This window comes from Sus scrofa, chromosome 14 (genome assembly GCF_054392235.1).
Source record: "Sus scrofa isolate SSC_HxYL_T2T_F1_AM1 chromosome 14, Sscrofa_HxYL_maternal_Yorkshire_Landrace_v2.0, whole genome shotgun sequence".
In the NCBI taxonomy this organism is placed as follows: Eukaryota; Metazoa; Chordata; class Mammalia; order Artiodactyla; family Suidae; genus Sus; species Sus scrofa.
In genome coordinates, this window is record NC_139396.1 from 136,334,647 (window position 1) to 136,353,743 (window position 19,097).

Sequence of the window (19,097 nt, forward strand, 5' to 3'; positions counted from 1 at the left end):
GGGGTGGGGTGGGGCTGATCTTTTAAAAAGATCTCTGGTTTGTTGCCTAACACTTTGCATGGGTCTGCTTATTTGTAAAGCAGCCTGTGCCCTTCTGGACCAGTAGGAGGGAAACCTTTGCTCAGGTTCTTTTCCTGGTCTAATTCTCTTTTCCCTGGTCTGGGGAGAACCAGGGCCTGAACGCCTGCCACCCCAGGAAACCTGAAGCAAGATGATAGGGAGTTATGGGTAAGTCCTATGCCAGGGGTCCAAGACTCGCCGACTCTTCGTCACCCCTCTTTTCAGAAAAAATAAGGACTCAAGTTGGAAGACCCAGTCCGTCCTTGTCTCCTGGCCAGTAGGGCTGGTCAGCCCAAAGTCTTGTTCTTGCTAAATGCCTCTCTCCTCCCATCTTGGAGTAGAAAATGACTCAGTGTGTGTGTGTAGAAAATGACTCAGGGTCTCTGTGTGTGTGTATGTGTGTGTGTAGGGGAGGGCCTTGCTTCCCTGCTCCCCCTTCCCCACTCTGGCAGGAAGCCAAAGCCAGGAGCAGGATGACAACAGCTGGCCTGCCCCCTTCTCTTCCCCTGCACCTGTTTGGGGCTATTGAGGGGAGGCAGATGGCTGGAGCACAGTGCCCCTCCAGCCCTGGGTGGAAGGATGCCTGGGGGCAGGTGCTGGTGGATAGACAGACATTTAACTCCACTCGCATCTGCTCCTGTCTCACTGTCCCTTTCTCTGGTCGTCAGGAACCCTGGGACATCTTCTGTGCCAGGAGTTGGGAGCCAAGACAGAAAGCTGCCCAATTTCTTTCTTACTTGGCCTAGTTTGGTTTCAGCTGCTGGAAGAGGTTCTCTCTCCAGGTACATCAATGAGACTGGGATATGGAGGGGAGGCTGGTGGGAGTGGGGTGAGCTTGAACCCTGCCAGGTCCCAGCTTGAAAGTCCACCCCAGCAAATAGACAGGCACACAGGCGGTAGGCCAAGCAGCTAACTATGTGTAGTATGGCCTGGAGTGCCTGGGTGGCCAGGGAAGCCAGGGGAAGCTAACCCCATCCAGCTGTCCCTAGCCACCCAGCTGTCCCTGGCTTTGTAGGAGCAGCTGTCGCCCACCTCCCAAAAGGGTCAGAGGCAGAGGAGGCTCAGAAAGCTGGAGCTGCCCCCAGGATACAGGGCAGGCTGGAGAAGGCGCGGTGTGCTCACACCCACAGGGGCGGCCTGGGCCTCCCCCCACTAACCCTTCAGACTCAGAGATACCGGCTCTTACCCCCCAGGCAGTGCCCTCCCACCTTTCCCCGGAGGCGATCACTCCTCCCCTCCCCTTTCGGGGCCGGGCTGGGTGTCAGGAGCGCGTCTCCCCCACCCCACCCGACCGCGGGGGCGGGAGGGGGGGTGCCCTGTGGGCCAGATGTGCGGAGCCCGCGGGGAGGCGACCGCCACGGGGCGCGGGGGTGGGGTGGGGTGGGGATGGGTCCTCCGCCCGCCCGCCCCGCCATCCCCGCCTGCCCCGGCTCTTTCATGTCGCTGCCCTCCCGGTCCCAGCCCCGGAGCCGAGCAGCTGCGCCCCTCTCCCCACCCCCTGCCTCTCTCCCAGCTGTCTTTGGGGTGGGGCCGGCAGCTGGGGAACAGCTGCAAGGCGTGGGGTAGGGGGGCTCCGGTGCCCTCCTGCAGCAGCCGGAAACAGTCTCCTTGCCCAGGCGAGGATGCAGGGGGCTTGGGGAGGGCGAGGCCTGGAGGGGACGTTCGGCCCCTCCCCCAGCGCATCTGGCAGGGCCAGCTGAAAGCCGGGCAGACCCCAGATCAAAGCCCGCTCCCGCTCCCGCTCCCGTCTTCAAAGGGCGTCCTGGGGGCGGGGGAGGCGGGACACCCTGAGCCGCCAGGCCGCTGAGTCAGCGCCCAGGGCCCTCTCCGGAGACGAGACCCCACATTCTAACCTCATATCTGGGTTCTTCCAGGTCCTGTTCACATCCACCCACTTGGACCCTGTGGTTGTCACCATGCCCTTTCCTGAGACACCTCCATTTGCTCCCACATGAGGGTGGGGGAGAACCCATGAACACTTTCGCGACCAGACTTGGGCCCCTGGGGGATTTCCTACCCCATCCCACCTCTTCTGTAGGTCTGGTGTGGTGGGGAAAGGGCCAAGATGTGTTTTTCCCCAACCTAGTGCTCTGGGCCTACAGAGAAAGGGGGGCTGGAGTTCCCGCTGTGGTGCAGTGGGTTAAGAATCAGACTGGAGCGGCGCCCACTGGCTCCCTCTGGTGGGGGTCGAATCCCCACCTGGTTAAAGGATCCTGCATTGCCATAGCTGCCATGTAGGTTGAAGCTGTGGCTGGGATTCAATCCTTGGCCTGGGAACTTCCATATACCCCCCGGGTGTGGCCATAAAAAAAGGGGTGGGAGTGGGCTATGGGGTAAAGGAAGGAAGAAAAATGATTTCAGACCCCACCACGCTTTACCCTTCATCTCTCTCTTTTTTTTTTTTTTTTTTGGTCTTTTTGTCTTTTTGTCTTCTTAGGGCTGTACCCTTGGCATATGGAGGTTCCCAAGCTAGGGGTTCAATCAGAGCTGTAGCTGTCGGCCTATGCCACAGTCACAGCAACTTGAGATCCAAGCCGCGTCTGCAACCTACACCACAGTTCATGGCAACACCCAATCCTTAACCTACTGAGCGAGGCCAGGAATCGAACCCAAGTCCTCATGGATACTAGTCGGGTTCGTTAACCACCGAGTCACAATGGGAACTCATACCCCTCTTCTAAAGTGAGGCTCTCCCTACAAGATTCTCTTTATTTTGGGGGGAGGGTACCCAAAAGGCATGTGGAAATTCCCTGGCCAGGGATTAAACTCATGCCACAGCACTGACAACACTGAATTCTTAACCCACCAAACCACCAGGGAACGCCATTCCTACACAATTTTGGAAAACTCTTTTTGGAGGTGCAAACAGCAGGTCTGGGTGTTCCCTTCATGGCTCAGCAATAACACACTTGAATAATATATCCATGAAGTTGTGGGTTCGATCCCTGGCCTCACTCAGTGAGTTAAGGATCCTTTGATTTGACCCCTAGCCTGGAAACTTCCCTATGCCACAGTTGTGGCCATAAAAAGACAAGAAACAGTGGTCTCTAGAACCTAGGATCCTGGTACTGGTGCTAGAACACTCTGAGTCCAGTTTCTTCCAGTTAAAGTGGCAAGGAAGGAAATAGAGGGCACTCTTGGATTGCCCTTTCCCTGTACTCTGCAAAAGTGCTGGGGCAAGGGCCTGGGATTCAGGGCTAAGATTCTAGAAGCTTCAGTGGAGGCCAAAGGGAATGGGAGACAGATTGGGGGTGGGGGGTGGGGGGGTGCAGAGGCAGCTATGGTTGGGATCTCCTGGCAAGAGGTTATAGACCTGGACCAGGAGGAGCCTTGGTCTTAAGACCATCAGCTTCTTCCTTCAGCATCTTTCTCTCTCTTGCCCCAACACGCTACCCTGTCCACCTGCGCCCCAAAGGCTTTCTTCCCTTCCAGGGCTGGATATATTCATTCTGCTTGAATTCCTCCAGCAACAGAGAACTTACACCCTGAGACACTGCTGCAATGAAAAGCTCTTACAGGAATTCACGTTGTGCCTCAGCCCATTAAAAACCCAACTAGTAGTGTCCATGAAGATGAGGGTTCAATCCTTGGCCTTGCTCAGTGGGTTAAGGATCTGGTGTTGCCACGAGTTGTGGTATAGGTCACAGACACGTCTCGGATCTGGTGTTGCTGTGGCTGTGCTGTAGACTGGCAGCTGTGGCTCCAATTTGACCCCTAGCCTGGGAACTTCCATATGCAGCAGGTGTGGCCCTAAAAAAAAAAAAAAAAAGAAAAGAAAAAGAAAGAAAGAAAAGAAAGCTCTTACAAAGAACAAGCATCAGATGGGTAGAGTTTTGACCTCTACCATAGTCTCCAGTATAAGAGGATCACACCCTCTGAGTGAGGGAGGCCTTTAAGAGCCCAGGGCTTCTTCCCTAAAATCCCCTGTCCCTGGTATTTATGGTGCAAGCACTTGGCAATGGACTTACCCCAGAGTTCTGCCGTGGGAGTCTGAATGTTTCCTCCACAGGCAACCCGTTTTAATTGCTGTGTGGTTAATTCCTCTCAAGTGCAGCAAACTGGGATATTTATGACTTCTCCTTGCACTAGATTTTCAATAAGTTGGGTCTTTCTTGAGAGAGAACACATCTGCTCGGGGCCATGGGTTATTTCTCACCATTTACCCTGAAGCAAGAAGAGACTGATGTGGTGTGGGGTGAGGTGCAGCAGAGTTTTCACCAGCTTGTGGAATGGGGTCTAGAGGTGGCATCGGCAACATCACAGAACTGCAGGTGAGAAGTGGAACGAGGGAGCAGGTTTCCAAGAACCAAGTGTTAAGGGTGCTGGGGACTTTCAGTCCACCTGGAAAAAATGGCAGTGAGTCACTTGACATATGGGTGTCCCGGCTGCCCGGTTGGGAATTGGATGTTGTCATCAGACACTCTCCATGTGTCTGCCTGCTGCAGGGCACTGAGCAAATGGGCAGTTCATGGCCTAATGGATAGGGACTCTCCAGCCATACCAGATGCCATCCCTACCAGTTGTGGCTCCCCGGGCTCCACCCCTCAGATCATAAGCTCAGAGTCAGTCCTCCAGCCGCCCGTGTGGTTCCATGTCCCCCAGTGGCTCTGCTCTTCTCTCTGCCTGGATTGCCTACCCAGCCTCAGTCTCCCCTCCTCTGTGCCTCCCTCCCCACCTTCTCCAGTGGGGCGTAATGAATGATGCGTGGGAAATGCCAGGATGGTGCTGGGTTAGGCAGCTTTGGGGCATCAAGAGCTGTCACAGTGTTCTGTTTCCTTTGAGCCAACCACACTCCCATGCACGTAGTGATCCCATTTGATACTCTAACTAATTGTAATGTACTTGTCATGTCACAGGCCACATAGTCTACGTCCAAGTAGCCTGTGCAACCCCGGAGGACATGAACTATTCGGCATCTTTCAGAGCCTAAGACAGTGCCCATGTCATTCATTCTCTCATTCATTCATTCAATTAATAACTATTGATATCCTTCTAATGCCTCTGTTCCAATTCTGGAGATACAACTAGTGAACAAAACAGACAAATTCTGCCTTCTTGGAGCTAATAACTTAGTGGGGAAGAGACAGATGACAAATGGTAGATCAATACATGTGAGTGGGTGATAAGTACTATGAAGGCAAGTAGAGCAGGGTGAAGGCGATAGGGCTCTTCTGGGGTTGAGGGGACACAGGACAGTTTTTATATATGGAGGTGGTTGGGGAAGGCTTTGCTGAGAAGGTGACACTGAGTGGAGCTCTCAGGAATGTGAGGAGGTGGAGTGCCTACTGTGGCACGAAGATTCGATCCCCGCCCACACAGTGGGTTAAAGATCTGGCATCTGCCTCTGGGATCTGATCCCTGGCCCTGGAACTCCATCCGCCATGTGGCAGGCAAAAAAGAAGAAAAAAAAGAAGGCAAGGAGGCACCAGCTGAGGATATTTGGAGCAAGAGTGGGACAGGTAAAGGGAACAACCACAGAGGCCGGAGGCAGAAGATGCTCGTTTCAGGAACAGCAGGGCATGGGGAGGGGCTGGCAATGTGGGTGAGAGGCAGAGCGGGGAGTGATGAGGTTGGAAAGGGATGAGTGAACAGGCCAGGATGTGAGGCAGTGTAGACGTTCTTACCTCTGCTCAAGAGAGATTTGCTGAATGAGTAAATGATGGATGGATGAATGAAGGCATGCCACATGCCTAAGTTGTCAGGGCTCTGAGAGTTTCACAGAGGAGCCGTGTGGGCTGGAGGGTACTGGACCATCTTCCTGGGGAGGTGGAACTTGAATCACACCCTGCGGGAGGGGTCAGCAAAGCACAGAGGCCAGGGCACACACCCCAGGGAGGCAGGTACAGGTGGGTCAATAAAATTATGGGGGTTCTGTAGAGGGACCGTGAGGCTAACTCAGGGGAAGCTCAGGGTATGTGTGAGAGCCTGTGGCTGACCGATCCATAAAGAAAGATATGAGGTCAGACCAGAGGGGCCTTGAATGACAGGATAAACAGTTTGACCTTGAGTGTCCCACGGCAGCAGGGCCTCTGAAGGCATCTGAGCAGGGAAACTGCGTTTCAGAACAATGGCTTTGAGCAGTAAGGCGCCGAGCGCCCAGGCCGTGGGGGGCAAGAGGACCAGCTAGGAAGCAGGGGGAGAGAGGAGGTGGGGGTCAGGGTGCAGGCTGGCCCCCACCCAAGGAGCAGGAAGGACTTGGCTAGGCTCCAGGTCCTGCTTTTCAGGCCGGGGCAGGGAAGCCGGGAGCTGGCCTGCTCCTTCCTGCCCGCCAGCCAGCTTAGGCCCCAGAGTCAGCAGAAAACCCCGGCCCTGGGGAGGAGGCGGCGCAGAGCCAGAAGCTGCTGAGGGAGCGCTGGCAGCAAGATGCCATTGTACGTCCGCAATCAAGATACTTCAGAGGAAATCAAAAGCACCAACCGGGGAAATGATGTGTGCACTCTCTCCCTTTCTCTCTCTCTCCAACAGCACCAACTTCTGTCTCCAAAATGGGTCAAGTGAAGGCTGTGGGCGTGGGCTGGGGAGGGAGGGCTGGAAGGAGAGGAGGCCCAGGGCCCCGAGCAGCCCGGGCGCTTGTGCCCACTCACCCTCCTGGCATAGGGGCTGGCAGCAGCTGCAGGGTGGGGTGGGATGGGAGGATAAATATACACCTCCCCATGCATATGGATAATGCACACAGCTGCCCTGCCTGCTCTGCGCTCATTAGGACCAACTGTTTCAGGAGCGGCGGCAGGCGGGCGGGAGGGGGCGATGTGCCCATTCACAGGCTGGGGGTAGGGGGGCTGCGTGCAGCTGTGCAGACACCTCCCCCCTGCCTGGATCAGCATCCCGGCCCCTGAATGCCCCTTCCTCCCTCTTTTCCTTCCTCCCACCCTGCTGCTCTGGCAGATCTGGAGGTCTCAGGGCAGGAAAGGGGCCTAGGGATTTGAGTCAAGATGAAATCCAGGCTGAATCCCCACCACCAGGGCTGGGGGAGTTGAGAGGAGAGTTGGGCTGTGTTGCGTCCCCCGGCCCCAGGATGGGCTGTTGCTTACCGACCACAGTTCCTTGCTCTCCAAATGCCATCTGTAGCATCCAGGCAGGACGAGTGCTTTGGCCCTGTCATCCGGAGGCTCCAGGGAAGACTTTTCATATTCAGAAGCCCAGAGCATGCCTGCTCTGTGCCCCAGACAGACTCTGAGGGGCGTGGAGTGACGTGCCAGCACAATTGCACAGGATTCTGACTTTTTGGTGGCAAAGGCTGAAGAAGGGGGGGCCGGTGGGCTCCAGCTCCCCAGAGCAGGGCCACAAGAATGGCTGGGCAGCTTGTACCAACACAAGGGCACCCCGGCTGAGGGGCTCCCAGCCAGTGCCAGGGCTGCTCCCTTGTGCGGGACATCCTTCCCTTATGAGTCAGTGGTGGCCCTGGGTGGCAGGCCTGTCCAGTCTCAGGAACACGCATTCTTGGTAGCAAGGCAAGGAGAGACGGGGCGGGCAATGTGGGTGCGTGACTCTGCAATGGGCCCTTTCTCTTGCCCCTCCAGCGGTCTAAGTGGCTCCGGGGACCGCAGCCCTCCCTCGCCTCCGTTTTGGGCCAGGGCGCTGGGTGGGAGCTGCAGAGCCCTGGGGGAGAATGGGGGCAGCTGTCGGACCTCGGGGCCACGACCCAAAGGGCAACAGCCTCCCCAGCCTCTTTCTTTTGTTGTCAGGGTGGGCTGGCCACTGCCTGCCCCCTCTGCTGGTGGCCTCCAGAGTAGCAGCCACCTCTGGGCTCTGGGGAAGGGTCTCGTGGATCCTGAGGAGTTGGGTAGCAAAGCGAGAGAGAGAGAGAGAGAGAGAGAGAGAGAGAGAGAGAGAGAGAGAGAGAGAGAGAGAGAGAGAGAGAGAGAGAGAGGGAGGGAGGGAGGGAGGGAGGGAGGGAGGGAGGGAGGGAGGGAGGGAGGGAGGGAGAGAGAGAGAGAGAGAGAGAGAGAGAGAGATTGAGGTGGGCCTCTGGCCTCGTTTCCTGGTTTCCTGGAGCCACGCTCCCCACTGCTCCCAGCTGTTCGAGGCCCTGTGTTTAGTGAAGATGGTGCCCTGGAGAAAAATGGTCTTTCTAGTTGATGGGAACCCCAGCTAAGCCATTTCTTAATTGTGTGATTCTAGGCAGCAACTTAACCTTTGAGAGCCTTGGTGTCCTCACCTGGGAAGGAGGGATGGGAGTGGTTATCTGGCGGGGCTACTTAGGGAATCAAGGCAGGGAATGATGCACAGGAGGAGCAGTTTGCTGAGCTACATAGTTGTTCTGCCCCCAACACCTGCAGCTCTCAGCTTCAGGTATCCACGTAAGTTCTCTCACAAGCCCTGCCCCTCCCTGGCTCAGCTTGCTTTCTGCATTTCTATCATTAATATTTCATTTCTTTAGCAAAGGCTTTTTGTCCCTGGGACACTACTATTCACTCTGGGAAAAGAAACCTCTCCCTGCTCCTTTGTGCAGGAGGATCCCTCAGCTCCTTTTCTGAGCTGGGAAGCCGAAAGGGGAAAAGGTATCATGAGAGGAACTTGAGGCCCAGCAGTGAAACAGGCCCAGGTGAAAACCCTGGCTCTGCCCCATTCTTCTGGCATGATCTGGGGCAGGTGATTCAAATTCTGCGACCCCTCCTCCCCAAACTGAGTGGTAATACCTGCAGTTACCAACGTTGTTGCAAGGATTAAATAAATGATAACTGTGAAGTGCCTGGCATGAATGACCCTGCAGGGGCCTGGTTATGGGCTGTATCACCACATGCTCATGTGTGGCTGGTTCTGGACACACACATGCACTTGACACAGTGCTGGACCAGCAATTCACTGCAGGGAGCAGAAGGTCTCTTTCCTTCCTCCTTGCCTGGCTCCTGTGCTGCAGCTTCTCTGTGTTCTGCAGGGTTGGAAAAGGAAATTACTGAACAGATTGCAATTAAGGGGGGAGGGGGGGAGAGAAAGACAGAGGCCCTAAAATGCAGCTTGACTGAGCGCTAAACTGTGTTTTTGCCCCGAGCCAATCAGGAGCCTCTGACAAGAGCCTGTTCCCACTTACAAATCTAATTGCAGGAGGTGTGGCTGGGGTGGCCCTGGGAGCCCGGGAGAGACGAGGGGGCTGCCAGCCCCTCCAGGAAGGCTGCTGGCCGCTCTGTGGGAGGGGAGGTGGGAGGGCTGAGGTCTTGGGGTCCTGGGAAGGCCTGGATTCCAGAATTTCTGCCAGTTACTATAATAGCTACCAAGGATTTAGCGCCTACTCAGCACTGGACATCCGTAACTTTATCTAACCCTCTAGAGAACTCCACAAGGTAGATGACTACCTCATTTTATTTTATTTATTTTTGTCTTTTGTCTTTTTAGGGCCGCACCTGTGGCGTATGGAGGTTCCCAGGCTAGGGGTCAAATCAGAGCTGTAGCCGCCGGCCTATGCCACAGCCACAGCAACGCCAGATCTGAGCTGCATCTGTGACCAACATCACAGCTCACGGCAGCACCGGATCCTTAACCCACTGAGCAAGGGCAGGGATTGAACTCACAGTCTCATGGTTCCTAGTCAGATTCGTTTCTGCTGTGCCACGATGGGAACTCCCATTTTATTTTATTTTTTCCTTTTTACAGCCACACCTGTGGCATATGGAAATTTCTGGGTTAGGGGTCGAATTGGAGCTGCAGCTCTTGGTCTACGCCACAGTCACAGCAATGCTGGATCCTGAACCCATTGGGCGAGGCCAGGGATCATTACCCGAATCCTCAAGGACGCTATGTCAAGTTTTTGCTTTTGTTTTTCTTTTTAGGGCCGCATCTACAGCATACAGGAGTTCTCAGGCTAGGGGTCTAATCGGAGCTGTAGCTGCGGGCCTACACCACAGCCACAGCAACATGGGATCCGAGGTGGATGGGTGACCTACACCACAGCTCATGGCAACGCCGGATCCTTAACCCACTGAGCGAGGCTGGGGACCGAACCCGCATCCTCAGGGACTGCATCCTCATGGATACTAGTTGGGTTCTTAACCCACTAAGCCACAACAGGAACTCTGATTACCTCATTTTATAGGTAAGAAACTGAGATGTAGAGTCCCTGCTATGTGCTAGCTATTGTCCTCTATCTACCTTTATTTACATTATATCTCTTTTAAATCTCCCTACCACTTTAGTCCCATTTCACAGATGAAGAGGCAGGACTCCAAGAAAGTAAGCAGGAGTTCCCGTAGTGGCACAGTGGTTAACAAATCTGACGAGGAACCATGAGGTTGCAGGTTCGATCCCTGGCCTTGCTCAGTGGGTTAAGGATCCGGCGTTGCCATGAGCTGTGGTGTAGGTTGCAGACAAGGCTCGGATCCCGCGTTGCTGTGGCTGTGGCGACAGCTCCAATTGGACCCCTAGCCTGGGAACCTCCATATGCCGCGGGGTGCAGCCCTAGAAAAGGCAAAAAAAAAAAAGAAAGAAAAAAGAAAGCAATTTGGCCAAGATCACAGAGCTGATTTATAGATGGACAAGGACAGATCTCTGGGTCTGATTCCAGTTGTATCACACTGTCCCTTTATTGCCCAGGGTGTTCTGGGTAGAGTTGCCAGACTGAGCCAAACAACAAAAACAAAAACTGGGATGGGCCAGTTACATTTGAATTTCAGATAAATTTTTCAATGACAATGGTAGGTATGTCTCAGTGCATGGGGTACACATATTAAAAATGATTATTTGCAGTTCAAGTTTAACTGGGGGTCCTCTCGCTAACCTGGCAACACTGGCCTTTCTCTCTCTTCCCACCTCGAACTCCCCTCTGTTTTGCCAACAGCTTGCCTTTAAAGGCAGGCGCTTGGGACCAGCCAGGCTGGTAGGTGTCTAGGCCACTGAAGTGAGGCTGCCGGAGGGGAAGGAAGACAAGCTCTCTTCCCGAGGGCAGGGCCCTGGACCAGAGCCCACTCTGCCTCCTACTGTGTGGCTTTGGGCACGTTTATTCCCCTCTCTGAATCCTAAGAGGAAAATCCAGTTTTAGGAACGAGGTACACGGCCAGTATCCTGGCCAGCCCCAACTTTCCCAACTTCTTTTTTCTGTCTGTGCAAAGGATGGTACAAAGTTTATGGCTGTGCCACCGTGAGGACACTTAATATTTGGGACAGGGACCCCACTGGGGAGCAGTGCTGATCAGAGGAGACCCCTGGTGTGAACTTGGAAGGCTGAGAAACGGGCTGTTATTGTCTTTGTCCTCCAGAGCAGGCAGCTTGGCCGGCACTAATGGCTCTGTGATCTTGGGCAAATTCCTTAACCCAGGCCCGAGCCTCAGTTTTCTTCGCCGCAAAGTGGGACTAACAACAGCTCCATGATGTATATGAAGTGTCTGGTGTGCAGGAGGGGCTTCAGAAAGGGTTCTTTTTCTCGCCATCGCCAGTGTTCAGGTTACAGCCTTCTGAAGAAAGCACCTTGAGCGATGAGAAGCCCTGAGAGGACAAGCTCCCCACAGGCCCACTCCCCTCCCCAAGTGCCAGCGAAGGACAGGACACTTTCCAGGCTGCCTTCGTTTCAGCTAAATTTTATTTGTCGGATTTTTGACAGACGTCTAAATTATACATTGAATTTTCCACATGACCAAATACCACGTCCCTTCCTTTGATTATCATTTTCAAAAGGGATTATAAAAAAAGAACCTTTCGATGGATCAGACTGAACCCTGAAACCACACGGAGTGCAGAGCTAAAAATAAAAAGAAGTAAGAACTGGCCCCTGAGAAGGAAAGAGAAATCAAAGCAAACTCTTGACGGGAATCAAGGGACGAGTCCTGGCGAGGGTGACATGGTGTCACCCTCCAGGCCAGGCCGGATAAGGAGTGGCCGACAGTGCGGGTGGGGCACAGAGCTGCGCAAAAATAGCCACAGCTTTAGCCCAGAGGGGAATCAAGAAATTTGTCCAAAGCCAGGAGAGAGAGAGAGAAGTGAGAGGGACGGAGGGGGCAGGACTGCGGCAGGGGAGCCGCGGACCTTAACCCCTGCACCTTTCTACCCGGCGGCACAATCGCTGACTCTCAGCTGTGCGCGGACATGTTCCCCAGCTCAGCCCACATCAATGACACCCTTGTTTCCATAGCAACCAAGGGAGAGTGAAGGGGAAAGGGTGTGCGGCCCTGGGCGTGGGGAAGCCAGCCAGAAGGAGCTGCTCCGGGGAGGTCGGGAGGAGGGAAGGGAAGGCGTTTTTCCCACAACTGGTCTGAGCACACATCCTGGGGCCCCTGGCCCAGGCCTCGCCTGCCCTCTGGCCCCCAACCCTCTCCCCCGCACTTTCAGATGCACTCGTGCCCCGGAGGCGGGAGGGAGGCTCACTAAGACTCACAGGGGGTGGGAGGATGGGGGACCCGGCCTCCCCTTTCCTGCTTCCAGTTGGGTCTTCTGGTGAGGGCCCGGGGGTGGGGGTGGGGCTGGGGCTGGGGACTTGAGAAGCATTTTGTTTTTACAACCGGGAGCTTTCAAACGCTGCATCTTTTAGGCTTCTCTCATCTACCCCTGGAGCCCAGGGAGGGTTCAGCGGGGCTCAAAGGGAAGATGAAAGCCTGTGACAGCCACAATGTCTCTGTGTCTTTAGCTGAGAAGCAAATCTGAACATTCACAGAGGCTGTTACCAGAGGAGGGCAAGTGGCTTCTGCCTGCTGGCCGAGGCCCGGGGGAGGGGGGGCGCCTTTCAAACAGTTCCCTAAGTTGGTGGTAAAAGAACAAAAATATTTCACAGGCCATGCACTGCCAGAGTCCAAGTTCCACGTTGCAGGGTTCCCCAATCACAGACCTCAGAGCAGACACTGTGCCCCTCAGATAACATCCCTGGTGCACTCTTTGGAGGGAAAAACCATTTTCAAGGGCTAGAGCCACATTTCCATTAATTCTGTTTTGCGTCCCTTCAAAGCGCGAGAGGTGCCTGTATAAGACGGACAAGCCAGAGGAGACCGCGGGGAGCAGCCGGCTCACCTTCTTTTGTTTCGCAAGTCCTTACAGGTCTGTCCGCAGCCACCCCGGGGCACCTTTTCATGTCTGGCCTTGTTAATGACTTTCACCCCAGACCGCCTTTGAAGCGGGCCATGCTTCAGCCTCACCTGCACAACTTGGTCCAGAGAGGCCGGGGACGGAGGGCTGCAGTGACCTTCAGGCGGCTCACATGCCTTGGTGGGTTTAGCAAGGGCTACCTCCCGGGATGAGAGGGCCGCTGGCCTCGTGGGCCCCACCAGCCACTGGACAGCCTCTTATTCATTCTCTGAAAACCCCTGAGCTCAGGCCTCAGAACAGAGTTCGATTCAGGAGCCAGGGGACGCTCTGGCTCGCCTTCCCACATTTGAAGCCGGGGATTTCTTAAGGCTCAGGGAAACAAGCTCTTTTTGCAACACGGGGCAGGAGAAGTCTCCTGCCATGCCTCCCCCATCAATCAACAGAGGACACATTCTGCTGCAGAGCAGCGGATGGGCCCTGCAGCTGGGGTGGCTTCCCGGGGCAGGGCCCCTGCAATCACAGGCACCCGTGCTCTTCCCAGCAGCAAGCCCACTCCACCCGTGCGCGGCCCACACCACCAAGTTGCCGGCACTGTAAAAATTGATCTATTCTAAAAATCGATCTGCCTGGCTTTTCTCAGTGGAGCGGGTTCACGGTAAAGCCGCGTTTATTTTTAAAATCTGATAGCAGTGGCCTATTGTGATCATTTAAACACAGACTTCTTTGAGCTTTAGAAATCCCCTCTATAGGACGGTGGTGGAGAAGCCAGCTAATCTCAGAGTCGGCTGCTCCCTGCTCCACTGAACTGGAGAAAGCCTGTTTACGCTAGCCTGAGCCCTCCATGTGAGGGCTTTTTAAGGACCTTGTAATTTTTCTGGAATTAAACCTCCCACCTCTCCTTACATTCCAGATGCCGTTACAGTCACAAGTCATAGAATCTGTTTCCCTGTGTGGCTGGTTGGGGGGTTGAGGACGGGGGTATGTTACTGTGGTGACTTGTTTGCAAGAAAGGCTCCCCCCCACCCCCTTTCCAAAGGGTGGGGATTAATAGACAGTCCCCCACCTGCATGACAAGACGGTTTAATCATCGGCTATTCCTCCCTCCCCTCCCAGTAGCTTCCCGCCCAGACAGGCTGTGGCAGCCCCAGCTTACTTGGTGATGGTAAAAATCACTGACCAGTACCAGCAAACACTGTCTGGGTTTCAACACCGCGAAGGGCTGTAAGGACAGGTCAGGAAATCAATGACCACAGCCTAAGCTGCTGCTTCATCTTCCTCTTCCTCTCTCCCCCCACCCTCTCTCTTTTTTTTTTTTTTAAAAAAAAGAAAAAAAGCCCACTGGAATTGTCTAAACTGCCATGCAATCTCTTGCTCATTTAAAAGATCTCATTTTCTAATCATGTGCTTTGAGACATTTAATACTATTTCAATTATGCAGAGGAAAGAATATAATTCCTTTATTCGAAAAATGATACTGAACCTCAGAGATCAGTTAAATCTACTGCTGGAATGGGGATTCTTTTTAAACGGTGTTGTTCCCTCTCTTCACACAGCTGTAGCTGTACACAGATGGAAAAACATTTGGTCAGAAAGCAGCAAATTAGTGTTTTTCAGGACAGAATTCAGCTCCCGCAGTTCCTGCGTCTCCATTCGTCTAGATTTTATTTCTTCTTTGCATTGACATTTTTGCAGACCCAGTTCATGCCGTCCTTTGAGGGAAATGGCAGAGAGAGGCAGTGTTAGGTGGAAGAAAGGAACCACACACTCCAGCCCTGGAGGGGAGTGGGCGAGGGTCCTGGGCCCTCCCTCCCCAACCACCAGCTCAACGAAGCTGGTCTGCCCCAGGGGCCCACCTGGGTGACCGGGGACAGTGACCTCCTGGGGAGGAAGGGGGAGGCCTCTGATGGGAGGAGGAGTGTGCAGAGCCTGAACTTGAGATGCGTGCTCAGGAACTCCCTCTGAAAAAATAAACACATCTGCCTGGATCCAAGGCCTGACTGAGGCACTATCAGGACAGATTCCAGCCATTTTTGGCTTTTTCTAAAAGCTGACCTTTACTAGGGCATTAAATTCAATAAGCCACCCTTCTGGTGCCCTGGTGTGTTTACTGTGTGACAGTGTACACTTGGGCTAAATTAAATTTCTTTTTGGAAAAACAAACCCACTGCAGTGCGCGTTACTAGACACACACTGTGGCAATGTGCATTTATTTCCCTTCGTACAGCATCACAGAAGGTTCAAAAAGGACCTGGTCTGGTCCTTGCAGCTTGAAGCACTCACTCCCAAGCAGAAGGGCTGCGGAGAAGGTTCCCTTAAAGGCACAGTGACCTTGAAAGTGTCCTCTCAGAAGACTGGAGACGAGGGAGGTAGAAACCACACCAAGCCCACAGCCACCTGGCAGGCGACATGAGTTCTCGTGCCAGACCTGCCAGAGATGACCCCCTTCTCAACCCCCTTTGGAGCCATCCCTGTATGCTCGCCTTCTCCCTAGAGTCTCTCCGACCCCCAGAGGCATGCGGAGTTCTCAGAAGCCCAGAACAAAATCAGAAGAGGCTCCTGCCATGCACCCTTTCACCCCGCATCTGTCACACATGCTCACTGAAGTCCCTGACACATGTGCACATTTCAGGGTGTACATGACATCCAGGGCCCCCGCATTTCCTGTGACCAGGGAGCTAGCTAGCTGTTGAACCTGAACAGCTGAGACAGCTTAAAGTAATAAATATCAGCTGACACCCCTGACCATTCGGAGCATTAATCCCATAAACAATACATCGCTGCAAAACAACCAGCAGGCATCCCATCTCCTGGCTAATCTGACCATAACCTGAATTTACAGTGATTAAAACTCCGCCCCTTGCCAACAGAGCACTTGGGTGGGAGAACCAGATAATCTAACAGCTGTCCCAGAGCAGACCTCAGGCATGTGCCAAGAAGAGGCTGGCCATGGCCAAAGACCCAAAGGCGCAAAGGCGGACAGCACCCGGCAGCAGCGGGAACTGGGGGGGGAAATGCCGAGGTGGGAGAAGGTGGAGTCCGAAGGCATCGCCGATTATAACTGGGTCAGCTGCTTACTCTGAAAAGCTGAGGCCAATTTTAAGACCATTTTACGAAAAGGATTAATTTAAAGAGAAGCATGTTTAATTTTAGGAGCTAATTGGTTTCCAGGAACAAAAAAAAGATCACCTGCCAGGAGACAAAAAGATTTTACAAATAAAAGAGGGATGAATAAGATAACCATCTTCTCTTTGCTTTGGAAGCTGAACAGCTCAGCACTCACGTAGCCCTTTCCATCTTCAGGAACCCGCACAGACACCATCAAAGGTGCGTACCTCATATTTTCTCCTCTATAGAGACTTGCAACATGTTATCAAACCATCTTCTTAGAAAAATCAAGAACAGTGTTCCCACACTCTATGAATACTGTTTTTCCCCTTGTTTTATGGCTGATGATAGAGGGGGATGGGTTTCTTTTATTGTTGATGATAGAGGGGGATGGGTTTCTTTTACTGTATGTAACTCAACATGAATGCACTCAAAGAGATAGGAAAAATATTTACTCAGCTGCAGGAACCCAAAGCAGAACGTGGAGGCTGAGGGGCAGCTTTCCCTTGGGTATCAGTTATGGAGGCAGAGGGGATTTAAACGGGGGAGCCCCACTGAGGGGCAGTGTCCTCCAGATGTCTGTGAGGGCCACTGGTGGCAAAGCCCTTCCAGCCACAGTCCTGCCAGCAGAGGGCGCTCAGAAGTCGGGCCCCACCGGCTGACCCGCTCAGGGTGGGAAAGGGGGGGCGGGCAACCTGGAGTGTGGGAAGCACCAGCAGGCTTCTCCTGCTCCGGCTGGGGGCAGCCGCCCTGCTCTGAGGTGTTTGGAGGTTGGGGAGTAATCCTATCCTGTTGTTACCCAGAGGAGAGCCTAAGCCGCAGCTGGGAAGTGTCCGAGAGGCAACAGGCAAGGAGAATGATACCTTTTCAACCAAATCAGGCACAAGCTGTGCCAGGGTGCCCACTGGCAAGGAAAGATAATAGTGCTGTCCAAGATCTCTGAGGGGAGGGTCCATGCCAGACTGACTTGAGGTGCTGTTAGAGAACTTGGCATGGCCTGCCGCAGACAATTTGTATTTACTTTGCGTTTTAGGACGGCACCCGTGGCATATGGAGATTCCCAGGCTAGGGGTCCAATCGGAACCACAGCTGCCGGCCTACACCACAGCTACAGCAACGTGGGATCCGAGCAGCATCTGCCAGCTTCACCACAGCTCATGGCAATACCAGATCCTTAACCCACTGAGCGAGGCCAGGGATCGAACCTGAGTCCTCATGGATGCTAGTCAGATTCGTTTCCGCTGAGTCATGATGGGAACTCCGCTTTTATTTTTTATTTTTTTTGGCCATGAAAGTTCCTGGGCCCGGGATGAAACATGCACCATAGCAGCGACCTGAGCTGCTACAGTGACAGTGCTGGATCCCTAATATGCTATGCCACAAGAGAACTCCTTTATTTTTTAAATTAATCCTTGGAACAACCTTGTGACATAAGCACTACTGCGATTTCCCCCGAATGGGTGAGGAATGGGGGCATAGAAGAGTGCATGGCAGAGGCGGGCTGTGAACCCAGGAAATCTAGCCCCAGCATCCATGCATTTCTTCTCTTTTTTCTTTTTTTGGCTGTGCCTGGAGCATGTGGAAGTTCCAGGGCCAGGGATTAAACCTGCACCACAGCAGCGACCTGAGCCACAGCACGAACAACACCGTACCCTTAACCTGCTGAGCCACCAGGGATCTCAGCATCTTGCTCTTTAACCACTGACCATTTCTCATGACTGCAGGCAAGTGCAGGGAGGAGCTCTGCCTGAAGTTTAGAGAGAAGCTGGGGCTCACCCTCAAGGTGGCAGAGGGAGCAATTTCAGTTTTTTCTTCGTCATGACTTCCAGCTGAATAGAGGGGTGTGAGGTGGAACAGCCCCAGCCAGGTACCCGGTGTGGCTTTGCTGCAGCCCTAAAGATGCCAGAGGCTGTTTCCGAGCACTCGACTCGCAAGATTCCCAGGCTGTCAGGTATCGGTGCGTGTGGAATCCTGCATATTCATCTCACTGCGCCATTCCAGCGTATGAACTATGCACGAGTTTCCACCTTGGGTGGAAACTCTAGCTTTACAGACAATATCATTGCAAGAGGAGGAACCATCTGCTTCTTGTATTTAAATCAGCAGCCACATCACTCTGGCCTTAATTTGGCATGGCTTTGATTTTTTCAAACAGATGACTGAGAAAAGGTGATCGTTTACTTGAAGTAGGTTACGGCTCTGATTCCAAAGAAGGAAATGAACGCACAGGTTTGTTTAATGGTTGAACCATTATTGTCAAAAACTGGTCTGACCAAATTTCTGCACATTTGCTCTTCATCCCAGGGATGACAATCCTATGGCATGAATAAGTCCTTCCTTTCTTCCCCCACCACGCCGCCCCCGGACCAGCCTTGCTGAAACGGAATTTGAATTGATTAGCTTCCATTCAATAACAGAGACTTAGGAGAGACACCGAACCTCAGATACTGAGCTGTGTCTGGCCTCTTGGAGAGGAAATAAATTTTACCGTGTCATGATGTTATTCCCTACGAAGCACCAGGGAAAATAGAAGGCAGCCCCTAACCATATGGGTGGAAACCTGCTAATCTCAGATCTCTCCGTTCCAGGATGAAAGGCGCAGTGCCCTTTCTGTGGGAAGAGGGGTCTCTGACTGCATCCCTCCTAATTTGATCTCTGCAATGCATCCATCACTGCTTGGTGGTTGGAAGGAAGCAGTGGCAGCCATGGTTGGCTGGGTCTGGTTTTTAATGCCACGAGGACCACACGGTCACATCAGTAATTGCTTTAAGACGATGGAGCTCAGACCCTTGCTGAGCAATGCGGCCTATCCCATTGTGCCACTGGGCCCCCAGGGTCAAGGAGCAGCTGGAGGCGGCATACATAAAATATTGCTTGCTATTAATACTTTTTCTGGTGACAAAGGGCGCTGTACCAGAGAGGTAGCAAAAACGAATGTCCCAAGCTGGCTTTTTCAGTCCACAGAGGGGTTTGAAAATTTAAAAATAAAC

At 53.5% G+C, this 19,097-nt stretch overlaps 2 protein-coding genes across 2 annotated transcripts in view; both read right to left on the reverse strand.

Moving 5' to 3' along the window:
* PCGF6 (polycomb group ring finger 6) overlaps window positions 1-19,097 on the reverse strand; it is a 1,082,924-nt gene that overhangs the window by 449,350 nt on the left and 614,477 nt on the right. The gene's annotated exons all lie outside the window — the stretch shown is intronic.
* The window catches only part of ARL3 (ADP ribosylation factor like GTPase 3), a gene marked incomplete at its 5' end in the record, with an annotated part of 31,200 nt that continues 26,766 nt past the window's right edge, over window positions 14,664-19,097 (reverse strand). Inside the window, 1 exon segment of the mRNA NM_001031785.1 lies at window positions 14,664-14,711. Coding sequence (NP_001026955.1) covers window positions 14,664-14,711 — 48 coding nt within the window.